The 26,958-nt window shown below is 41.8% G+C and overlaps 1 protein-coding gene across 1 annotated transcript; it reads left to right on the forward strand.

Annotated features, from left to right (window-relative positions):
* Positions 1-261: 261 nt before the first annotated feature.
* LOC125307658 (UDP-glucuronosyltransferase 2A1-like) lies at positions 262-13,385 on the forward strand. The gene is given in 5 exon segments (XM_048263718.1): positions 262-288; positions 1,277-1,485; positions 1,487-1,633; positions 12,006-12,009; positions 12,192-13,385. Coding segments are annotated over 5 exon segments (1,581 nt in total).
* The last annotated feature ends 13,573 nt before the right edge of the window (positions 13,386-26,958 follow it).

Below are 26,958 nucleotides of genomic sequence, written 5' to 3' on the forward strand. Positions count from 1 at the left end.
CAGTTCACCCATTGAATGTATTCTCTCATTTAGCATTACATCCTGGTATGGGAACCTCTCATGGAAACTTATTCTGAGAGTTTCCTGTCTGAAATGTAGTATAATGTCCACTATGCCCCTAAGCCCATGCACATTGCTGAAGCATATTTTATGTGTTAAATAACATTTTGACTTTTGACATATTTTATGTGTTAAATAACATTTAGACATGTCCATAACAGTTATTTTGGAAACATGTCAATGTCCTTGTTCTGCAAAGCGATGAACTATAGCCAACCTGGACCCTCTGTATGCGTGAATCCCCCTTAGTCATATTAAGATTCTCTAAGATTCTCGAGCGGCTTATTGCTTCTAAAACTGTTGCTATAAATACCTGGCAAAGTTTCATAAAGTAAAGGCAAAGCAACGAGAAATGTAACAATTTACTCATAGATAATCATTCTTCCGCCAAGAAATATATTTCCTCTATCTGAATGGTTGCCAAGCAGTGTCGAGACCAAAGATTCTAGAACAGAGCTCAATCACAATCAAGGCCCGGAACTATCTCAGTTTTAGAAAGGATAAGAAGTAGCACTGGTTTGAAATATCACCAGAGTGTAACATTAATAGGCTACTACTTATTTTACTAAATACTATTGTAATACACTATATTGTGTATTATAATAGTACATTATTTCTTTCCATTGTGTGTGCTGAGTATGAACCTGTGGTGTTCACTGTTATTCCAATAAAGTAGATCCACCCTAATGTGTTATTTAGCTGTAATGAGTTACATAGTTATCTTACAGTGTAAAAAACAAACCATTCTGCCTTTTCACTGTATGACTATTTACTTAGGTAAACAATTGAGTATCCTTTCTTTATATGCAGAAATGCAATAGCCATACATTGGCCAATTTTCTCTATATTCTGTTTAGTATTTAAAAAAATGTAGAGGGAGAAGGTCTGCAAACTGTATGTGAGCTAAACATTATTTGAGTCTAAAACGGCAACGTCTCAATCTCACAGGATCGAAACGTTGCCTTTTTAGATTAAAATAAAGCATATTTTTGGAGCTCACATACCTTCTCACAGACCTTCTCCTTCCATATTCCTGACACGCTTTTTCTGGCACCTGTAAAAACATATTTTGGATATGCGCACCACTTCTCCACAAATAGTATACAAAAATGCCTACCGTGGAATGATGTATGATAATGCTGTTAACTGTAAGTTATTTGTGCCATCACTCTTCTAACAGTAAGACAATGACATGTGCTTTTGCTTTCGCAGATAGTGTCCTGATGTTTTCATTACCAACTTTGTCCTCGCTCCTACAGTATGCCTGACATGGCACACCTGTCATGGGGGAAAGGTGCTTGTTTATCCAGTGGAGGGAAGCCACTGGGTTAACATGAACATTGTCATCAAAGCTTTGCACTCTAAAGGACACAACATCACAGTTCTCCGATCAGACAAAAGCTGGTATGTCAAGGAGAATTCCTTGTGACACCATCACAATTCCAGTAAGCGCTACCTTTGATGAGGAATTCATTGTGAGGGTAATTACATCGGCCAATAATATCCAGATTGATATGTTTAAGAAAATGTTTGAGGCTCATGTCACCCTGAAAGAGATGATAGTGAACATACAGTGGGCATCACTTTCAAATGGCCACTTCAGTCGCGCATTACGAGGCGTGAAGCTGTGTGAAGCTTTAGTACCACTTTCAGCCACTGTGCGTCGCTCTGCCACTGTACATCGCTCTGTCAGTAGCCTGACTGCCGCCCCTTCTGAAAAAGCAGGAGGCTAGGCTACCTTTAAACGTAATTGTTACCGAGAGGAATCCCAGCCTACGAATTCAATAACAAAATAAATCGTAATTAAACATTACCTCGATTAAGGCTACTTGGGTATGGCTTAAGGCTTGACTACACGGTGGTAGCGATTAAATATCTTAATTTGCTGTCTATGTTATTGTCAGTGTTGGGGGTAACGCAACTACGCAAATCAAAAGTGTCTTAATTTGCCCTACTTCTTGACTGCAATGTAGTCAATTGACTGCTTGACATGTCATTTTTATTTTTCTGTACAATAAACAAATACATCTGCTTTATGCCGCAGAATTACATTCATATTTGGCTGACTGCAGACGCGCCACTTCCCTCCCCATATTCCAAGATTAAGATAGTAGCCTATACATAAAGCACTTCATACTATCATAAAAAAAAAATCGTTAAAACGAAAAGCTATTTGCAATTTGACAAAACACTGGTCCTCATTTTGCGAATGCGAGGACGATATGAGCCTGTTGCATTTAGTTAGATGTCCGAGTCACGCATAATGTTTGAAAACCACTGGCTCGTAATCACAATAATTTAACACAGACAGTTGGATAGCCTACTTCATCATGTCCCCATGCCTACATTTTTGTGAGTAGCATAGAGATCGTTAAAAACAATAAAGTATGGCTCTCCGTTTGGGACATCGAAAACTTATATTTTTAATAGACTACCGTCGAAGATGCTGACTTGAAAAAGCCTCGGGATAACACGTTATCTCCACTATCATCAGTCATGCCCCTTGATCAAAGTGGGGAATGAAATAAAAGTTTGAGAACCACTGGCTTAACAAGTTACCTGCAGTCCAGAACACAGAATCTGTTGCAATATTCTGATGATCGGCGATATCGGCAAATGTTTGTTTTCCAAAGTAAGAATTTCACTTCACCTTGCACCTTCGACAATGAATAGCTCATTACACTTGTTACTGTTAAACGTAGGCCTACCTGGTATCATTACAAACATTATTCTGTGTCCTAAAACTGGCATATTTTATGGCATTGTGTCATGTAAGTTCGTTGCAAAATCTAGCGAAATGTGTGAGGTGGTCAGTGGGCGACAATTGAGACACACATTGGATTGTGTTATTACTTGAACATTCCACACTATCCACAGCTGTGGTAGGCCTATCAGGGGCAGGAGGATTACTGTTAGCGCAGGCTTTATATAAAATTCTTCAACAGAAGGCCTCGAATGTTGTCTTGTTTGTGGAGCGCTTTGCTTCGCTTCTGTAATCTCGGCTTCATTGAAAATGAGGGCTTCCCTCAATGACCCTCCGAGAATAAATAAAGGTTGAATGAATGAATGAATGCCCAAAATTAAAGGCCTGTGGTTTGCGCAGCCTACAGTAAATAACAGACCCGCCAGAATGTGCGTTATGATGCTTTTTTACGAGCAAGATGTTTTTGGTACCCTATGCACACTGCATGTTCTTAAATAACAATGATCATCAGTAATATTCGACCATTCATTTGGGTAAATGGGCAAGCGTGACCACCTTGATTGGCTGATGATTGTAACGCGGGCATGATTCCAAACACCTCCCTTACGATGATGAGTGACAGGTGACAGGTCTAAGAATGCGTGTGCTACACAAGGACGGAAGATGATGAATAACTGGGGCCGTAGGCTATTCACAAAGGCTTTTATCTTACTACTAGCAGTAGGCTACTCCTAAATCGCACTTAAAGATTTTAGCTTGGAGTTTTCTCTTAAAAGTTATTCACAAAGCCTTTCAGACAACTCCTAAACTAGGAGTGAGTCTTCGTGGCTATGGATGACGTCATTACTCATGCACAAGCTTGACTGAAGTGACCACCTTGATTGGCTGACGATTGTAACGCGGGAATTCCAAACACCTCTCTTCCGATGATGAGTGACAGGTCGGAGAATGCGTGCGCTACACAAGTAGTGCGAAGGACGGAAGATGATTAATAACTGAATAAAAAGGCCTAGCCTAAATGAATAAAGAGTAAAGCAAAACAAATAGCCTAGTAGCAATGAAACATAGGCCTATGGATTGATGTAGTAGCCTACCTTTGCAACGTTATTAAATTAATCTGTCACCATATGCCTAGGCTACATTTGCAAAGAGTAGAACATTTTAATTTGATTCACAATGAAACGTTACATTTCATTTACATGTTAACAATGAGTAGTTTTGGTTGTTGTTGGTGGCGTTATTGCATCCCTTTCATGAATGCAAAATTGTTCCCTCGCGATTGGAAGCTCCTGTTGGCGATAGGCTAATACGATTTCAAAACATCGCAACGTAAAATGCCACAAAAAGCTGTTTATGAATAGGTCTTAGTGAGTTAGGAGTCCTCTCGACTTAAGCTGTCCCAGACTTAGGTGCTACTTTTAGGTCTAAAATGCTTCGTGAATTACTTTTTTGTGAAAAAATTAGGAGTCCTAAAGTTAGGAGTGAAACGCCATTATTTTTAGGAGTTGCTCCTAAATTCGCCAGTTAGGAGCTACTTTTAGCCTTAAAATTCTTTGTGAATCTGCCCTGAATAAAAAAGGCCTAGCCTAAATGAATCAAGGCAAAACAGCCTAGTAGCCTAATGAAACATAATGGATTGATGTAGTATCTTTGTAACATTATTAAATTATTCTGTTACTATGCCTACGTTTGCAAAAGAGGACATTTTAATTTGATTCACAATAATGTTACATTTAATTTACATGTTGACAATGATTAGCCTAGTTTTTGTTGTTGTTGGCGGCGTTATTGCATGTTAGTTATGCCTACAATGCAAAATTGCTTCCTCACGATTGGAAGCTCCTGTAGCTGCATAGGATTTCAAAACACGCAATATGCCGCAGGTTTGTGAATAGGTCTGTGAGTAAGGAGTCCTCTTGACTTCTTTTAAGCTGTCAGAGGTGGGAAGGTGTGATTTGTTGGGGCAGGGCCGGATTAACTGGGCACAAATGTCTGATGGCCCCTTCCCCAGCCAACGTGAATCGGGTGGTTAGTTAATAGGCCTATCGTGAAGATTTTTCCTGCCATCTAAGGCACGAAGATCTGTGAGGCCAAGCCTCACCAAGTAGCTCGTTTGTTTAGAACTAACATTCCATTTAATTAAACTGCTTTATAGGCTATGCCGAAATAGTTTTCAACATTTTGAATATTAGTGTCGGGTGAATTGAAATGTTCTCAAAGTAGCCTTATGGCTGAAAGCTGCTTGGGATCCCCCGTCAAGCAATATAACCATACAAACGCGCTTCCTGCACTCAGTGTTTCAAAAGGAGTAGTTTTGGCTTTGTCAGAACTGAAGAGCTGTGGACGGCACGGCAAGGTATGCCCAATGAAAATAAATTAACGCAACGCAACACAACACAGACCCCCGCTTCTCTCACGTCAATCACTGACAGTAACCTAGAATAAATGCATGGGGAACAACACTTCCCCATGACAAAGACATCGTAAAACACTTAAAGTTAATATTTTGTCACTAGCAACATACATCTGTCCTTTGTTAAATGTATTATGTTCCAAGTAGCCTATGTGTAATTCTGCTTCATAAAGTTGAACAAATACATTTGCTTATTTCACAGAAAAATATAAATAGCCAGTTAGGGTCTACAGTGCAGAGTTGGTAAGTTATGGTAGGCCAACTTGCAGTACAAACAGGGGAAATTCTTTCTCTTGTAGCTGAGTAGCCTCAGGTGCGCACGTAGACATAAGGCCGAACATGCAAGCACCAATGAATCGTGCTCTCACGACAATCACAGCGTTAAACTTAAATAGGTTAACATCACTCTAAGTTCGCCTTCAAGCAAGGAAAACGATGATTTGAAGACATCTGTTTCGTTGGAAGGGCAAGGGGTAGCAACAGGGCAACACAGAGACAGGCCCGATGGCAGGGCTGTTATGAGAGTATTAAAATATGGGATATTCTACAGGAAAACATTAAAACGGCAAGACAGCGGGGGAAAGTTAAAAACGTGATAAACACGGAAAAAGTTGGCATGCATTGTTTTCGGTCCCGTGCACAGGGATTATTTGTCATATTATTAATCACATATGATTATTTGTGAAATTGTGCAAACAGGCTTAAAACACATTTGAAAAGGAAGGACTAGCATGCAAGCTCACGGGAAAGATTGATTTAAGAACGTTATCACAGTGTGTGGCTGTGGCGCGGGCGGAAGACAGCGACAATTGTAGTGCTGCCACTAACGACTAATTTTCTAACGACTAATCTTTCGACTAATTTTTCGATTAGTCGACTAATCTAAACGACTATTTTTTTAAAAAAAAATCAAGTGTTTGTTGTTTTGTTGTGTCCAGTTTTATTTTGAACTCAACTAAAGGGAAAACGTAAAATATATATCACCCTACTTTTGTTAGAAGCTGTAAGTAACTGTACTGTAAGTAAACTGTTCAAAAACATTATGTATAAAAAAAAAAACACCCATTTAAAATGCTACCTTCAGATCTAATGTCAGACCTTTGATAGACTTTATTTGTATGCCAGTGTTGCCATGGACATAGACAACTTCTTTGACCTGAGGCCCGGTCATGGCATACTTTGGGGTCATAGGGCCCACCTACATGAACCCACCCCCCATCAAATTATCATTATCATTATCACATCACAATTATTAAATGTTATGCTATATTGTTATACATGCACTTCAAAGCAGCCAGTGTTTAAAGTGCTAACATTGTTCACAAAAAGTTTGTGAAAACATGCACATCAGAGGACTGCTTTACTACTGTAAAATATAATTACAATAGTTCCATTGCTTTTGCATGGTTGCATGATAAATACTTCTCAAAACAATAGCAATTATATGGGTGTCATCGTTTTGGGATGTTTCCCTCATGCAAGCATCATACACTGGTAGGCAAATGGAAAGAATATTGACATATTTAATTATGCCACAAGCTTTTGGCCACGTTATTCAAATTTGACTATAGGCCTACAATATTCTAGATAGTGTATTATAGTCTGTGCTCTGTTTTTATGGAAATTGCACAAATCCACATTGTTCTATTAAATGTAGTTTCATAATTTAATAGCTTTCCAATAGGTTGAATTGGAGCTTTGCTACCAACGTTATCAAGTGGTTTCAGTTTCTCTCGCGCATTGAATGAACGCTCATACCACCATTTAATTGTATGCCTCTATGTTTGATGACACCAAATTAGCAAGTATTTCCTACTGATTGCAGAAACGTTTGTTTTCTTTTTCTGTCGGTCCACGGTTCCTTGATCAATTGCGCAGTAAATTATCAGACGAAACCCCGGGAATAATTTCACTCCGTGGCTCCGGACCAGCAGTGTCCACGTTACGGCCGGTGCTGGTCCGCGCGGCCCATAGTTTGAGAAACGCTGGACTTTGAAAGGCGACAGGAGTTGAGGACTGCAAATGAGCCTAACATCAGCATGTTCAAAACAAGTAGGCTACAGGTACTTTGCGCGTCTTACCACATAGGTTACCTTACCTCACTTTTTCAGTTGGCTTGAACACTAAAAAAATATGCGTCGTGACTTATTGACCATGGGAAATGACACGCACCTTGATTGTTGATATCACGGGTGGCGGCATGTTCGTTTTAACGTTTTTTTTTTTGTATGAATGAATTACAGTAATGACACGCCGTTGCGTTGTCAACGTGAGACACGTCACTTCATTTATTTCAATTTCCACAATACTATATTAGTCAGAGTCTGGACTAGCGTAACCGCTTAGCGCCCACTTAGCTCTGCCTAATAATGAATTGCGCTGAAAGCAGGCAGGCACGCAGCTTTGCTGCTGGCGTTAACACTTGCGTGCATAGCGGGGTTTAAAACACGACTGCCGAAGTCTCAGCCTGTTTAACATCCAAAGACAGTCATTGTACTTTTCAAGAGTTAATAACATAGAGTTAATATAACATTACAGTGAGCCGTTTGAGACCAAAAATAAATAGGCGGCAGGCCCGTCGGAAGGGGGGGCGAATTGGGCGGTCGCCCAGGGCCTCGCGCTCTGATGGGCCTCGCACCTGGCCAATGATGTTGCAGATTTATCTCTAAATCTTTATTGCTGCTCTTTATACAATATGTCTCTAAAAGAAATAACTGTATTTCATTTAAATGTGCATAGACATTGTTTAAGATTTAAAAACAAAGTAAATAAAAATGAATATCTTTTAATTTTATTTCATGACGTCGTTACGTAGGCTAGGTTTGTAGCGCCCGCGGCCGGCCAGGCTTGTGGCGGGCTTGTTGTAGCGGTCAGCCAAGCTTGTAGCGGCCGGGAAGGCGAGCCAGAACGAAGGGGAAATGTCGGCAGCACGTCCGTGCGACTGCTTTCGTAAATTTCAGTCTGGTGCTGAGAAAAGAAAGAAACTAAAACAGGAAGAGGAGTTCAACAAGACACATGGTTCTCTGGATCGGTTTGTGAATAATTCATCTAGAGATGTGGCCGAGCAGCAGCAGGCATACAGGGATAGTAACAGTGGTGCTACGGTTATGGAGACAAGCATTAATGTTAATGTTGTTAGCACCAATGATGGCAGTAGCGATTTAACAACAACTCGATCGTTACAACTGGAGGAAAGCATCGAGAGGGAGGAGGATATCCAATGTGAGAATCAATAAAGTATTTATGCAATATGTGCCATTGTAAATGAAATCACTGTGCATAGCCTACTTAAGTTGAACCATGCTTCTCATAACAGGCTGTAACAACCTAGCACTAGCAACTAGGCGGGAAGACGACGCTACAACAACTGATGTGTGTTGACAGTGAGTTGACAGAAGTCTCAGCGCAGGGAGATCTGAGCGACCCAGGCACTTGGCCTGCACATCTTCATCTTCATCATGCACATCAAAGGACCAATCAAGGTGCACAACCATGATTTCCCCTTGAACCCAGACAAAAGACACTTTTCTGAGCATTTCTATGTGCGCAAATTACCCAATGGCGAAAAGACTAATAGAGACTGGCTTGTGTATTCCAAGAGAAGAGACTCCGTGTTTTGCTTTTGTTGTAAGCTTTTTAGCATTTGTTCAAGTCGGCCCAATCTTGCTAATGGGGGGAGTAATGATTGGAAACATTTGGCAGATATGTTAAAACAACACGAAACCTCCCGTGATCACATATCAAGTGCCGCAAAGTGGATTGAGGCTAAGCGCAGATTTGATACAGAGACATGTATAGACCAGTCACTTCAAAGGCAGATATCAAGGGAAAAGGCACATTGGCAAGACGTTTTAACACGCATCATTGCAGCTGTGCAGTTCTTATCAGAAGGTAATTTGGCTTTTTGAGGAACAAATTCTAAACTGTACGAAAAAAATAATGGTCACTACTTGAAGATGATCGAAATGATGGCCAAATTTGACGCTCCTATGAGCGAGCACTTTCGGCGCATTAAAAACAATGAAACTCGAGCGCATTATCTAGGGCCTCAGACTCAAAACGAGTTAATTTCTCAGATGGCCACAAACGTCAGAAATTCAATTGTGAATGATACAAAGAAAGCTAAATATTTTTCGGTGATTCTTGATTGTACGCCTGACACCAGCCATCAAGAGCAGATGTCACTTGTCCTCCGTTTTGTGAACATGACATCATTAGATGTGAGCATTGAAGAACATTTCATTGAATTTCTTAAAGTGAATGATCAAACAGGGAAGGGCCTGTCAGATGTTCTTTTGGCTGCACTAGACGACCTTGGCCTCGACATTAACGACTGTCGTGGCCAAGGGTATGATAACGGGGCAAATATGAAGGGGAAACGTCAGGGGGTTCAAGCTCATATCTTACGTCTCAATTCTCGAGCTTTCTTCATGCCTTGCGGCTGTCACAGTCTCAATTTGACTCTAGGTGATATGGCCAAGAGTTGTCCTAAAGCGATGTCCTTTTTTGGTATTGCGCAGCGTCTGTATACTATTTTCGCAGGCTCCATTAAACGCTGGGAAATACTCAAAGCGAGAGTGCCATATCTTACGCTAAAACCTTTGTCTGAAACTCGCTGGGAATGTCGGATAGAGAGTGTTAAAGCAATTTGATACCAGTCAAGTGATATCGTTGATGCTTTGCTTGAAGTTTCGGAGGAAAGTGATGACCCCAAAATTAAAAGTGAAGCCATGTCGCTGGCTAATGAAATGCAAAATTTTGAATTCATCTTGTCTATGGTAATATGGTATGATATTCTGTTTGCCATCAACACAGTCAGTAAGACACTTCAGTCCAGCGACATGCAGCTGGATGTGGCCTTGTCGCAGCTAAATGGACTAATTGACCACATGCAAAAATACAGAGATAATGGATTTGTGTCAGCAAAGGTTTCTGCAACAGAGATAGCTCTAGAGATGGACATTGATCCTGAACTCAAAGCAGCACGACAAATTAAACGCAAACGGGATGAAAATCAAATGGAATATACCCCTAACGCAGAGCAAGCCTTTGTAACAGACTATTTTTTTGTTGTCGTGGATCAGGCTCTCACTGCTCTAAGATCACGTTTTACGGAAATGCAGGGGTTTGGGGAAATGTTTGGATTTCTTTTTGATATGTCAAAACTATGTGGCATGGAAGAGGGAGATCTGCGCAGACAGTGCGTAAGACTGGGTGATGCTATGAGCGCGTCTGAATCGCATGACATAAATACACTGGACCTTTTCCAGGAGTTGAAGGTACTTAGAGACATAATTCCTAAGGGGACAGATACTGCGCTCCACACTCTTCGTTTCCTTAAGGGGATCGAAGGCACATTCCCCAACTGTGAAATTGCGCTCAGGCTCTTACTGACAATTCCAGTAACTGTGGCATCGGGGGAACGAAGCTTTTCAAAGCTGAAACTTATCAAAAATTATGTGTGCACCTCAATGTCACAGGACAGACTATGTGGGCTCGCTCTTCTGTCAATTGAAAATGACGTTGCCTGCAAGCTGAATTACAATGATTTAATTGCGGAGTTTGCGGCAACGAAAGCCAGAAAGGTCGATTTTTTCTAAGTAGGCTATGGTGAGTCAATCTATGTTATGCGTGTTATTAATTTGTCAGGTTATGTAATGCACATATCTTCAATAGTTTAGTTTGAATGTCGTGCGCTCGATATCGACAAATTGCGTTCAGTAGCCTAATAGTCTACTCATGACCATTTTCTTCAAGTCAAAATGTTCACCTTTAGCTATGTCTGTGTTAACATGTATGTCTGTGTTGTTGATGTGACGGATAATAAACGGCTTATTATGGCCAACGATTTATGTGCCTGCTATAATGTTATATATCATTCCCCCTCTTAAAGACATGTCAATGTATTATCCTACTACTAAATATACACCGACAGTAGCCTAAGTTACGTGTAAAGTAGGCTATTGCATGATTCCATGCAGGTATAGTTAAAAGGGCCTCGCACCCGTCAAGTTCGCACAGGGCTTCGCCCCCCTCTTGCGACGGGCCTGATAGGCGGTCAATAGTAAAACGACTCTTCGACTAAAAAAATTGCCGTCGACTAATTTTCATGGTCGACTAATCGCGGCAGCACTAGACAATTGGCAGGGGAGGGTCATGTCTTTTTTAACAATTCTGTCAGAGGGTCATTGAACAATTTCTAGCAGGCAAGAGAGGGTCATGCAACTTGCAACTGAAGCACTCAAAATTCCTCCGGTGGCCCCTTCAATAAATAACGAACAGTCCCTAGATTGCTGCTGGGCTATATGTCTTGGTTCATGTCTGTTAACAACTCATTGCCGTCAAACACATAGCCTATCTCGCGGTTGCATCCATTACAAACAAACATGCAATGTGAACGTCTGGGATTGGGGAGAGCACTAAATGCTCTACTGAATAAGCACAAAGTCAAACCTTTAAATGAAAAACACTCTTTAATAATAATAAAAAAAATAAACCGCTAATGAAGTAAACTTGTGACCATCAAAAATCGTTTATCGCTTGTAACTCCGTGATAACAGGACGTAACAGGAAGGCATTTGGCTGAGCAACGGAGGTTAATATGCTCTATATTTTGTCCAAATGATGTCTGTCTATCATCGTTGCACTCGGAGAAAACCAGAATGTTTAATTTGTCCTGCGTTTTAATTTGTCCTGTGTTTTTTCTACGGCTGCAAACGGGATTCACTCGCAGTTAACCAAATATTTCTTTATTAGGGCAGGGCAGGCATAGTTCTGGCTATTAAATTATTTCTAAACCAGTCTGCTAGACTAAGACTAAGTCTCTAGTGAAGTCTGTGTAGGGTTTTCCAGGCTCCATTTCTTTTTAGAGACACCCTGCTCACTTGAGCCATCTACCGGTTGTTTGGGTTGTTGCAGCGTCTCACTGGAAAAATACAAATTAAAGTCGCGTGATCCCACGCGCGGACTGCGAGTGAAGCTGGCCAAGTCGAAGCACTGCCCACTGTACTTGAGAACCCAGAACTAATCAAAAGCATTCAGGACAGTCACTATGACATACTGCTCACAGATCCCTGCTGGGGTGGTGGGACAGTGTTGGCCCATTGCATCCACCTTCCTCTTGTTTACAATGTGCGCTGGTTGCCAGTAGGCAAGGGGCACTTTGCTATTGCCCCTTCACCATTGTCGTACATCCCACTGAATGGATCTGGGTTTTCAGACAAGATAACATTCATAGGGAGGGTTAAAAACATGCTTTACTTTGGGATTATGATCATCCAAGATCGCTTGACCCTGAGGCCAGTATACCAAGAGCTCTGTGAGAAGTACCTGGGTCCGCAGAGTGATTTCTACATGCTGATGCAGTCTGCAGATCTCTGGCTGATGCGTGGTGATTTTGTGTTCGAGTTCCCACGCCCCACTATGCCCAATGTTGTTTACATGGGTGGGTTCCAGTGTAAGCCAGCAAAGCCCCTTCCTGAAGACCTGGAGGACTTTGTTCAGAGCTCTGGAGAACATGGAGTCATCATCATGTCTTTAGGGACATTTGTCAGTGAACTTCCAAGTGACATTACAGAAGAAATAGCAGCAGCTTTTGCTGAGCTCCCCCAGAAAGTTATTTGGAGGTACACTGGAGGGAGACCATCTACCCTGGGCAACAACACCCTAATGGTTGACTGGATGCCACAGAATGATCTTTTGGGGAATCCCAAAATCAAGCTTTTTGTGGCCCACGGAGGAACAAATGGAGTACAAGAAGCTATTTACCATGGTGTTCCAGTTGTGGGTGTACCTTTGTTTTTTGACCAGTATGACAATCTTCTTAGGCTGAAAGTAAGAGGGGGGGCAACAATAGTCTCTGTTGCAACACTAGATAAAGACACCTTCCTCCAGGCTTTGCTAGAGGTGCTCCATGAGCCATCCTACAGGGAGAACATGCAGAGACTCTCCAGGCTGCACAGAGACCAGCCAATGCAGCCCCTGGACCGAGCTCTCTTCTGGATTGAGTTTGTCATGAGACACAAAGGTGCTGCCCACCTGCGCTAAGAGTCCTACAAGATGCCCTGGTACTCCTACCACTCATTCGATGTGATCCTGTTCTTACTTGCTATCATGACCACTTTTGCGGCTGCTTTTTTATTTGGAGTGAAGTTTCTGTGTACCAGGATTTGCACAAGTCAAAGCAAGAATAATATAAACACTTACTAATGTACTGTAAATGTAAATAAAATATAAATGACGACTATATATTTAGTATGATGGAGTAGTATCCACAGGTTTCCTACATCCCATAAGGCCTTGAATTCCATGGTACTCTGCAACTTACATATCCAGTAAGTGATGGTTTAAGAGAGGATTATTGTGCAAGTCAAGTCAGTGTTCTTTAATCAGGTTTCACTTCTCTTAACTAAGATCATCTGATCTTTGCACTCCCTTTCTCTGTCAGATATGTAACCATTTAGCATACCATTTTCCAGTTTGTAACAAGTAGTGATGTGACAATACACAGTGAATCGGCACACGCGTGGAAATCACAACAGTGGCGTTGCCAGGATTTTTGTCATTGTTTTAGCTAAGCAGTTGCTGTATTGCAGTCTGGTGTTGCTGGGGGGAGGGGAGGGCTTGCACAGAGATTCACTTTGTTATATGGCTGAGGGCAATACAGCAGTATGTGTGATCCATTGTGTCAGAATCTGGTCATCGAATTGGAGAGTGTTGCATCCCCCAGCTCTAGTCACCTGCCGAGAATGGGGCAACAGACTTTTGATCATATTACATTTTAAAACAAGCAGATCATCTCCCTAATTCATTTATTTGCAGCCCAAATAGCAAAATCAGATTGGCAGATAGCAGACCGCTGGTGATATGCCGCTGATGGCCGTTCCACTTGTGCTCCGCCGTTGGACCACCATCTCTTTAAATTTAAGTTGTCATCAATATCAAGAAAATACATGAAATGTTATTAAAAAGATGTATGGAGTATAACTGAACAAATGAACAAGATTTTAGACCAATAGTGGCAATATATTGGGCCATTTGTCTGCAACGCGCCAGCGGACTGCCAGAGAACTGATGAGCAAAATGCCAGCGGACCGCCAGCTATGCCCCCAGTGGACCGACAGTGGTCCGCCAGCCTCTTGCTATCTGGGAGCCCACTTTCTGAGACGAGCAAAGTAGATGTTTTAAAAAAAAAAGCTATCACCGCCATATGCTATTTGCTATGATATTTATTGCTGTTAGACCTACAACTAACAACTAACCTACAACTAACCTACAAAAACACCCAATTCACCCTATATCGATGATATTGTTTTTTGTGATTAACTACATGTCCTGATAACTAGAAGATAATTGCAGACAAGACGCCACCACCACCACTACCACTAGCAAACGTAAAAAGGAAATATATATTTGAGAGAGCAATTCCGAACAAATCGGCTGAAAGAGAAAAAGCGAAAACAAGAGTCATCCTAGGCGCTGCTTTCCAACGTTGGTGACAACTGAAGGATCAGGAAGGTCTACAAACAAATGCGGCTGTGGCATTTTTTATGCTGAAAAGCCGATGAACTATTAACCCGCGTGAACATGTTATGGAGTATTTTTGACATTTACATGACCGTAAAACCACAAAGTTAACGGGTCTTTACGGGCTCTTGCCTTATTCAGCAAATTGGCCCTGGCATATTTGGCCCAAGCGGCCCTCAAATCGGTCGGGCACACCTAATTAAATACAAAATCTTTGCATTACCCTTAAATATGCATATATTTTCAACTGTCATGGAGGACTGAAAGTGATCGGCCTCATTGGCTATCACTCTGTCTGATCAGAGGTAGCCATGGAGTACATGATCTCCATATTCAAGTAGCCTAGGCTATACAAGCAATTATTAAAGAAGAGTTTCTGCTTGAATTCAAAGTATCATTTCAAATTATTCAATAGGCTACATTTAAACTATACAATGCTCAACTGACAGCAGCACCAAACAGTTACTGAATTTGCCTATGTGTAAAGAGCTAAATTACTTAGATTGTAGTAGACATTAATCACTGTAGGACAACTGAAACAACACAAAATAAATAGGGCTGTTGCTGGAAATATTTTATTCCTGTAGGCTATACTACATTGCTGGTACATTTTGGAACATTATAGCTAATTATCTTTGGAACATTAACTAATTATCTTTAATGTCTTCCAGTAGCCTATCGTATAGGTTACTGTATATTAGTTGGCTTGTGCATGAGTATGACGATGTTTTGTAGCCTACATTTCCGTCAGTCTACAGTCTTTTAGCCCATCTTTACCATGATAATTAACCCTTCCAAGATAGAACCCTTTCGACGCTCTACTTTGAGAGACCAACCACCACTCATGCCATCGATGTTGAATTTTGGGCGTCTGACGGAAACTGATTAATCTAACCAACAATTAACATCGATTTGACACTTTTGCTGTCCGGGGTTGCAAATAATTAGTTTAGAACATTTAAGTTACGCTGTTTGTTATTATAATCACAGCACGGCCTTACGTTATCATAACCACATCATCACATTATCGCAATTAATAGTCATCATAATCATCATCGTCAGCATGGCATGTCACACATAGCCTACCTGCTCCACCACTGAGTTCTTATCATGTAGCCGCAAGGCTCCACCACCTGCTCACTGTCCCTCTGTATGCTTGCTTACATCCTCGTTCAAACTCAACGAACTTCAACATGTTGCTGACATATGCTAGCCTACTTGCAATATTGTATTTTTGAAGCTTCTACATTGGTGTTACTTTTGCACTATTGTCACGACCGGCATCCGCCGCAATTTCGTGTAGGCAACTTCGATTAACTTCTAATGGCTCACAAAATCCTGGCTCTGGGCCAAAATGCGAGGGGTGGGCCTGACGTGAGCTGTTATTGGATCAGTCGACATATGGAAATGTAACCAGTGGGCCGCTGATTGTCCTTCCTTTGGGCCAATCGTTGGCCAAAATGATTAAATTATATAGCCTATTCCATCAGCCCAAAAGGTGCATCGGCCCACCGGGAAAATGCCCGGTATGCCAGATGGCCAGTCCGCCCATGATTGAGGCAATGATTCCATGCAAAGGCTTGGGCTTCAGGGCCCCCTGATCCCTTGGGCCCCTGGGCCTGGGCCCGGTAGGCCCGTGCAGTAATCCATCCCTGCGTATAACGAATAAAGAGCGATTGTATGTATGTATGGAGACTAGAGCTCATATAGTGCAACCTACACTAGCCTGGCTCGCTCTCGCGCATCTGAGTTTTCGCTCGTGCATGATTATGAGTCCATGTTTTTCGAATGGGTGAAGTAAGGGCCAGTGTTGGAGGAAAGAGGACCATTCGAGTTGTGTATTTTCAAAATCTGCCGAATCCCATACCCCACCTTTAAAATAATGTTTCCAAAATCGTTTCAGTGGTTCATCAACTCTTAAAGCGATGGTTCAGAGTAATTTCACCCTAGGGTCCTTTGCACCATGAGCCCGAGCCAAACACCCTCCCAGGGGCTCGTTTCTAGAAAGCGTCGTTTGCTAACTTGCGTCGCAACCTTGGTAGTTCGCTCCATCGTTCTTGGATTTGGTGTTTCTAGAAATGGAAGTTCGAACTCTCAATCGCAAAGTTTGGTCGTTTGAACTACTGCCCCTAGGCAGTCGCACTTGTGTCGTTCCTTGGTAGTTCCTGTTGGTGTCCGGAGTGCCTAACCAAAAATCACAACCGCCTAACCAAAAATTGCGAAGTGGATGTTTATCTCGTGATTCAATGATTGATCTATCCTGTAGCTTAATTGACTGCACTGACTCCCCTACTTGGCTCATTCTTGCTATTTATGTTAATTCGAGTATTGCCTTGCTTTTAGTATTATAATCTTCACAGACTCTTACAACAGCAGTTATAAATGGTGTAGTGGCTAAAGCAGATTACTTGTTATCCCAACGTTGTAGGTTCGATTTTCTTATGATGTGAGATTCTCGCTACCTGCAGGTGAACTAGTGTGACACGTAGATTCAATTGTTTTTGACTGATGTCTTGTACCTATGGTCTCTCGATGTAGAATAACTATATACATAAATATGTATCAAAACCTATTGTTGTGTCTCTTACTCAGAGGTGAAAAGAAGAGATAGGACGCGTACTCCGGCCGAGTGCGTAGTGCTCTGACGCGCTGCCGATAAGCCACGAGACAATTGATACTATTTGTTATAGCCTACCCAGACATTCGTCCAGGCTATATATTTTTCCAACTTAGATATTTAACACAAATAATGGCACATGGTCGGCTTCAGTAAAATGTTTTATATAGGCCTACTTGCAATAGGTTTAGGTTTTTGCAGATGACGATGACAATGCCAGTATTAATCACTCGGTTTAAATTAGAAAAATGTCAACATAGGCCGTGGCAGAGCATTTCTAGGGGGTAGGGTATTACACGTTTCCACTGTTTCCACCAATGATATGTATCGCTGCATCATCAAGAAAGTTGTTGGAACTACAGTGTTCGAACGTCGGAGGTAGCGAATTGCGACACAGGTAGGCTACGATACTTTCTGTAAACAGGTCGTAACCAGGCGTAATGGAACCAACTTTTATCTCGTAAATTACCCCACTAATAATGCCCTGAATGGTACGAAACTTCTACAGTAGTACAACTATGCTCTTTACTCATAAAAAAAGGCATTGGAAAGTTTGTAAGTACAGGGGCGCCTGCAGGAATTAATGCTATGGTACACACACCCCCAAGAAAAACAAATTCACGCGTGGACAATATTTGTCCGTTTCCCGGTTTACATTGCATAGCAACATCCACATGCAATAATACAACAACAACGTCTTCAATGACCTATTCATTTGGACAACTTGATACAGCCCTAACAGGCTAAAGTTACCTTTAGTTTTGTTCTAGCTTACCGTGACGTCTGGCTTTAAACAGCTTGTCTAATGCAGTCTAACGTTCTGACAAGCAATTGCCTACCTTGTTCTTGCCCATCTGGAATAACTCCAAGCTTTTCTGCATCCATTCTTTCTGTTTTCGTTGTTTAAACTTGTGATATCCATGATGAGTATTGAGTTAGTGAATTAGCTCAACATTGTGTGCTGATAATATAGATAGCCGAGTAAAAGAAAACAAGTAGCCTAGTTGCGTGCCTGCGTGCGTATTCTCTCTCTCTCCTGCTCAAACAAAATGTGTGTGTGTTAATTTTGATAACGTGTTCACTAACTTCAATAGAAAATTGTAAATTGTAGCCTGATGGCATGCAGCTAATGGGATACTGTCCATAGTTGGGAAGGTATGGTGGGCCAAAACACACACACACACAGGAAATTTTCTCTTGTTGAGTAGCCTGATGGTACGCACAGTGCGTACGGACGTACAACTGCAGGCGCGCCGGTGTAAGTACACCAGGAGTTTATTTAAATAATACTTGCCTGATGAATGCTACTATCTGCTACTATACCGCTGCGTCGATGTTACTTCCGTGATTTGGGAAAAGCCCGTTAAAGTCCTGGCAGGAAGCATGCATAAGGATGTAGATCCAGGAATGCACTAATATTTTGTTCGTAGTACCAGTTTGCAACAATTATTAGTTAACACTAAGTAGTAAACACTTCGGAAAAATAATATTAAAAACTGGGATATACCAAAAAACGTTGATGTAATCGCTTCTTGCCAGGACTTTTACGGGCTTTTCCCAAATCACGGAAGTAACGTCGACGCAGCGGTATTCACCCCTTGCAAGTGACGTCACGTTTTGTTCGCGCCACAGCAAAATAGCTTAGTGGACGGCAAGAACACGAATCAAATCATATCGCACAGCTAGGAGATTATAGTGAGATTTAACCGTAGTAATGCCCTTCCACGACTGATTGTTTGGAATACAACAACATCCCATGTTCTTGCATAGATATATTTTGGTTTGTTTTCTTTGTTTCGGGAGTATTTCAACCACAATTGCATGCTTATCTCCTCAGTGTATGAAGCACAGCAGCGGTTGCTATAGCAACCATAGACTCTGAACAGGACGGCAGATAGCACTTAGGCAAAGTCTTTGGCAAGATCTGAATGTAAACAGATAATACCGTTTAAGTTTTTTTTAATTTCCTATTTCTTTCAATTCTTTAACTTAAGACATGTAAGAAGTAAGTTTATTCGCTGGGCAAGGTACAAACTGACGAGTTACATTAGCCCTAGCACTATGAGCTACGATAAACGTTAGCTAGAATAGCTAGCTTCTAAGTGTGGCAGCTAGTTACAGTGCATGAAAATGCACTGTACTGTTCTTCCTAGGCTTCTTATTCTTCTTCTGCTTATTGGGGGCCCAGCAGCGAAGCTGCGAAGGCACCCATTGTGTTTCTATGATTTCTTATTATTGGGGGCCAAGCAGCGAAGCTGCGAAGGCACCCATTGTGTTTCTATGTTTTCTTATTATTATTATTATTACGCTTCCGTCATTGAAGTCAATGGCAGCCCATAGAACCGTCTGGTGAAAAGTTCTGAAATTTGGCACACTGATTGGGGACAGTCTCATGATTAATTTCACCAAGTTTCATACTGGCACCTTTGAGCTCTAGCGCCACCAACAGGCCAAAGTTGGATGTGCGTTCACGCATCGTAAACTTTTGACCCGTTGATCCGATTGTCAAAAATTAGGTATTGCTAGAATCCTTGGACCAAGCCGAGTTCAACGCACCCTATGACGTCATTTTCCGCCATGATGGATTTTCCGCCATTTTGGATTTCATCAAAATCACTTAAAACGTATCAGAGGTCACACATTTTGTCCGATCGACACCAAACTTCACAGATATCATCTACAGACCATGCCTCATTAATGCATTGCATTTTGTCTTTGGAACTAAAACCGTTCGCGCGTAACAGCCAATCGAAATTTGCGGCGAAGCCGCCAAACAGGAAGTGAGCTCATATCTCAGCAACCCATTGATCTATCATAACCAAACTAAGTACATGGACTCAGGACCCAATCAGGGGGACTCTCAAGAAATCTGGTGACCTTTGACCTCTAGGGGGCGCTGTAATTAAGAAACATGCCTTTTGGCCTGTAGCAGCAGTTGTGCTTAGAATTAAAACCCACTTGTGGTGTCTGGTACTACTGTTGAACGTCCTTAGGCCGACCCAAGCCAACTTGTGATGTCATCGTAATTGATTCGGCCGCCATATTGGATTAAATCAAAAACACAAAAACGTTTTTGCAGGTCACAAATTTAATCTGTTCTTCACCAAAATTGGCAGAGACCATCTTCAGACCATGCCTGATGAGTGCATTGCGTTCTGGAACAATTGACAGAAGCTTTGGCCTGTACCAGCCAATCAAAATTTGCGGCAAAGCCGCCAAACAGGAAGTGATTTCATATCTCAGCAACGCTTTCATGTATCAAAACCAAACTTAGTACATGTACCTCAGACCACATCGGGAGGACGCTCAAGAAATTTGGTGACATTTGACCTCTAGGGGGCTCCGTAATTGACAAAAATGCATTTTGGCAAGTAGTTGCTGATGCGCATTATTTTGCAATGGAAGTCAATGGCAGCCCATAGAACCGTCTGGTAAAAAGTTATACAATTTTGCACACTAATTGGGGACAGTCCAATAATTAATTTCACCAAATTTCATGCCGCACCTCAAGCTTTAGCACCACCAACAGGCCAAAGTTGGACTTGTGTTCACGGACGTAACTTTTGACCTGTTGACCCGAATGGCAAAATGAGGTATCATTGGAATCCTTGGGCCAAGCCGAGTTCACACCCCCACACACCCTATGACGTCAATTTTTGACCTCTGTGTTTAAATCACAACAAGTGTGATCATATCTCAGTCAATCTTTTATTTTTGATGTGAAACTGATGACAGCAAGTTCCATCTAGTTCATTCTAATGTGTACGTGCAAGGGTGGGACGGGGTGGGATGGGCAGGGGCGGTTGCAGCGGTGGGCTGGCTGGGGGAGGGGGCGGCGACACTCAGCCCTGGTTCAGCCCCACAAAATCAGTTATGTTTTGATGTGAAACTTGACCTTGTAACTCAGCCAATCTTGGGTTGAATGGCATGGAACTTGCTGTGACTGCTTAAGGCTATATGTCTGATGCAACGGCATTGACTTACATGGCAAATCTGGCCTGCTGATCTCACTGCTTGGCCCCCTCATTGCTGCTTGCAGCTATATTTATTATTATTATTATTACGCTTCCGTCATTGAAGTCAATGGCAGCCCATAGAACCGTCTGGTGAAAAGTTCTGAAATTTGGCACACTGATTGGGGACAGTCTCATGATTAATTTCACCAAGTTTCATACCGGCACCTTGAGCGCTCTAGCGCCACCAACAGGCCAAAGTTGGATGTGCGTTCATGCACGTAACTTTTGATCCGATTTTCAAAAATTAGGTCCTTGGACCAAGCTGAGTTCAACGCATCCTATGACGTCAATTTCCGCCATGATGGATTTTCCGCCAGTTTGGATTTCATCAAAAACACTAAAAAGTCTTCAAAGGTCACAAATTTTGTCCGATCGACACCAAATCTGACACACTTGATCTTCAGACCAAGCCTCACAAAAGTTATTCGTTTTCGTCTTCGAACTCAAACCGCTAAGCCCAGAACAGCCAATCGAAATATGTGGCGGCCGAAGCCGCCAAACAGGAAGTGAGCTCATATCTCAGCAACCCTTGCATGTATCAAAGCCAAACTTGGTGCATGGACTCAGGACCCAATCAGGGGGACGCTCAAGAAATCTGGTGACCTTTGACCTCTAGGGGGCGCTGTAATTAAGAAACATGCCTTTTGGCCTGTAGCTGCTGTTGTGCTTAGAATTAAAACGCACTAGTGGTGTCTGGTAATACTGTTGGAGGTCCTTAGGCCGACCCAGGCCAACTTGTGATGTCATCGTAATTGATTCGGCCGCCATATTGGATTTAATCAAAAACACGCACGCAATTTTCGCAGGTCACAAATTTCAGCGGATCCTCACCAAAATTGGCAGAGAACATCTTCAGACCATGCCTTATCAGTGCATCGCTTTTTGGAACGATTGACAGTAGCATTCGGCTGTAACAGCCAATCGAAACTTGAGGCGAAGCGGCCAAACAGGAAGTGAGCACATTTCTCAGCAACCCTGCCATGTATCATCACCAAACTTACTACATATGTTCATGACCCCATTAGGAGGACGCTCAAGAAATTTGGTGACCTTTGACCTGTAGGGGGTGCTGCAATTAGCAATGTTGCATTTTGATCTGTAGTTGCGATGTGTTTTATCGATCTTTTATTTTTGGATGTGAAACAGATGACAACATATTCCATCCAGTCATTCTAATGCGTGCGTGGTAGGGCGGGGCGGGACGGGGTGGGACGGGCAGGGGTGATTAGGTGGGGGGGCTGGCTGGCGGAGGCGGTGGCAGTACTCAGCCCTGTTTCAGCCCTACAAAATCAGTTATGTTTGATATGACACTTGTTGAAAGTGTTGATCGCGAGTGTCTGCTGAGTTCTATCTTGTCGCCGTGGCTACTCCGGCCTATACTGCTTGGCCCCCTCATTGCTGCTTGCAGCTATATTTATACTTTCTTCCGCCATGGAAGTCAATGGCAGCCCATAGAACCGTCTGGTAAAAAGTTGTGAAATTTGGCACACTGATTAGGGACAGTCCCATTATTAATGTCACCAAGTTTCATGATGGCACCTCAAGCACTCTAGCGCCACCAACAGGCCAAATTTGGACATGCGTTCACGCAAGTAACTTTTGACCCGTTTGCCCGATTGTCAAAAATGAGGTATCGTTGGAATCCTTGGACCAAGCCGAGTTCAACGCACCCTATGACGTCATTTTCCGCCATGATGGATTTTCCGCCATATTGGATTTTATCGAAAGTGAAACTAAAGTTTCATGCCTCAGATAGTTTGTCCGATTTTAACGAAACTTAATACATATGATCTTCAGACCAATCCGCACAAATGTTATCGATTTTTGTCTTCGGAACTAAAACCGTTCGCCTGTAACAACCAATCGAAATATGCGGCGAAGCCGCCAAACAGGAAGTGAGCTCATATCTCAGCAACCCTTTCATCTGTCATACCCAAACTTAGTACATGGACTTATATCCCCATCTGTAGAGCACTCAAGAAATCTGGTGACCTTTGACCTCTAGGGGGCGCTGTAATTAAGAAACATGCCTTTTGGCCTGTAGCAGCAGTTGTGCTTAGAATTAAAACGCACTAGTGGTGTCTAGTACTACTGTTGATGGTCCTTAGGCCGACCCAGGCCAACTTGTGATGTCATCGTAATTGATTCGGCCGCCATATTGATTTAATCAAAACACGAACAAGTTTTCACAGTTCACAAATTTCATCTGATTTTCACCAAAATTGGCACAGACCATCCTCAGACCATGCCTCATCACTGCCTAATTTTCTGGAATTATTGACAGAAGCATTGGCCCGTAACGGGCAATCGAAATTTGCTGTGAAGCCGCCAAACAGGAAATGAGCTCATATCTCAGCAACGCTTTCATGTATCAAAACCAAACATAGTACATGCACCTTTGAGCCCATCGGGAGGACACACAAGAAATCTGGTGACCTTTGACCTCTAGGGGGGCTCTGTAATTGACAAAAAATGCATTTTGGCCAGTAGTTGCTAATGTGCATTATTCTGCAATGGAAGTCAATGGCAGCCCATAGAACCGTCTGGTAAAAAGTTATACAATTTTGCACACTGATTGGGGACAGCCCAATAATTAATTTAAGTTTCATGCCGGCACCTCAAACGCTGTAGTAGCCACCAACAGGCCAAAGTTGGACGGTGTTCACAGACGAACTTTTGACCCGCTTGACCTGAATGTCAAAATGAGGTTTCATTGGAATCCTTGGGCCAAGCCGAAGTTCAACACACCCCATGACGCCAATTTTGACCTCTGTGTTTAAATCACAGCAAGTGTGATCATATCTCAGTCAATCTTTTATTTTTGATGTGAAACTGATGACAGCAAGTTCCATCTACTGTAGTTCATTCTAATGTATGCGTGCAAGGGTGGGACTGGGTGGGATGGGCAGGGGCGGTTGCGGCGGTGGGCTAGCTGGGGGAGGGGGCGGCGACACTCAGCCCTGGTTCAGCCCCACAAAATCAGTTATGTTTTGATGTGAAACTTGACCTTGTAACTCAGCCAATCTTGGGTTGTATGCAGGCTTGGAATTTCACCATTCTGGGGGGCAAGGCCACTTGGCCTTCAGTTGGGCATATTTGGTGGGGGGCACAAAGGCCACATGTCAGGGCACCAAGGCCAAAGTTAACTATAGCATATAAAAATGATCAAAGTTGTATTTAGCCTATTCACTGCAGTAGACCTGCATCACTGTATGAAACATTACAAAAACATGAAAAATGACATATTACATAGAACTGTAAATCTTCTGATCATCTAATAATTACAGATATCTAGGCTACATATAACAGTTATTTTATATTTGGCCTGCTATGAAATCATGTATTGAACAATTTAAGCACAGCTCAGCTTTAAGAAACTCAAATAGCCTAGATGCATGCTTAGCATTTTGTGATCATTAAGGCTACTTTCACAAACTGTTAGTCAGTTGTCCTCTGATTTACCAATATCTAGGCGATATTTGTAACATTTATTTTGTATTTGGCCCATTATGAAATCATGTGGAACAATTTAAACACATTGTAAAACTTAAAGCCCAAATTTGGAGACATCCATGCATGTCGAAATTTACTGCAAATTCGAAACTGGATTACTCTGGAACAGCTAACTGTACAGGGGACTGTTTTACACCTTTGTGTTCGGTAAGGTCTGCTGTTTATTCTTATATATGGTTTGTCATGTGTTAAAAGAAGGGTTCGTGGAAGTATTCCACCCGATATGAATGGGTAGGGAGATCATGGACGCAAAACCTTCAGTAGAATGTATGATTAAATTGAATTATATTATTTACTTTTATCGCGAACCGTTCAACACAGCAATTATCGGCTAACATCGTTTAAAAGCTGAGAAAAAGCTCTTTCATGTGATACTTGTGATGTCTGTGTGATGATGAGTAGGCTACTGAAAGTAGTTAAACTGAGAAGAATGGGTGAATTTGGACGACTTTCTTTCTTGCACTGTCACTTTCTCCACCGCGTAAAAGACTAAATTAATTTTTGCTTGTGAATTCTAAGATTATTTTGACAGGCCACAGGCTAAATAAAAATTGCTATTAGTAGGACGCAAAGCAGAATATTGAAAGAAGGGGGCACCAAGGCCACCGTGGCCTGTAAACCTCTGATTTTCAAAGGGGCATCACGGCCAACGCAAGGGGCGTGAAATTCCTACCCTGGTTGTATGGCATGGAACTTGCTGTGACTGCTTAACGCTATATGTCTGATGCAACGGCATTGACTTACATGGCAAATCTTGCCTGCTGAACTCTCTGCTTGGCCCCCTCATTGCTGCTTGCAGCTATATTTCTTCTTCTTCTTCTAACGCATTTAATGCAGCTTCAACCGTTTAACGTAGAAACTTCATTCAAACTATGTTACGTAGGTCTTACTTAGGACATGGGTGCTATGTATGTTTTCAGCTTTGTAACTTTTATACTTTTTAAACTATTAATTAAAAACTAATCAAAATTTCCCCATTGACTTAACATTATGATTATGACATCACAATAATGGCCGTTAAGCAATTAGAATCCTATGGCAGGTGTTCGGGCCACCTGGATCAACTGCCAGTCTCAGGCTTTAAGCATACAAACTGGCCCTATTAAGACTACACATCCTGTTCAACTGCTTCCTCTGCCAAAAACTGTTTCAAAATAAAAGTCCTCACTACAATATTTCACTGTTAAACAATTTAACCCTTTAAACTACTGAACTTTTTAACTGTTCAGCCATTGTAACTGTTACTTGTCATCAACTATGACTCCTACCCACTGTAGCTAGTTAGCTAAGTTAGCTAAGTAACATGGTTAGCATAGTTAGCATGCTAGTTAACATTTTTAGCAAAACTGCTAAAAATGATTAGCTAAGTTAGTTAAGTAACGTGGTTAGCATAGTTAGCATGCTAGTGTGTTAGCATGCTAGTTAGCATAGTAACTTGGTTAACATTATTATCTTTGTTAACATAGTTAGCATAACTGCTAGCAAACATTAGAGCCATTCCAACTGTCAGTTATCGTCAACTATCTACCTAAATAATTTAACCATTTAAACTATCCACCTATTTAACTGTTCAGTCATTCCAACTATATTAAACCTCATCTACTTAGCAACCAATATAGTTTGTTTTTACTCTGTATGATATTTTACATCATATTTTTGCATTTTCATGCACTGTATTTCCTTCAGGAAATGCTTTTCTAGTTATTATTTCATGTTCTGATATGACATTCTTAACGTTTTGACTATGTTACAACTGATAAAAGCAAGACAAATAAAGTAACCAAATCGCTTTGCAATATTTTAGTCCAGAGATACTTATGGGTGTTCATTTACCATAATGTTAATTACAGTAGCCTAACGTAACGTTATCTCCCCTTGCTGTTACCACCAGTTTTAATAACTTTACATTTGCGATCATGACCCATTTCATCTAACAACACCACTGGCATCTTCTTTGACTATCAGACCCCAAACAGCAATACATTGAACTACAAAGATGTTATAGTAATGGTGTTCAGTTCATCATAATCTTTGACATAATGACTATTTGCCGTCCGTCTCCCATCTTTTTGCCGTCCAGCATGGAGCCGTCACGTGACTTAAGTCACGT

Source organism: Alosa alosa, chromosome 14 (genome assembly GCF_017589495.1).
Source record: "Alosa alosa isolate M-15738 ecotype Scorff River chromosome 14, AALO_Geno_1.1, whole genome shotgun sequence".
NCBI classification, from domain to species: domain Eukaryota; kingdom Metazoa; phylum Chordata; class Actinopteri; order Clupeiformes; family Clupeidae; genus Alosa; species Alosa alosa.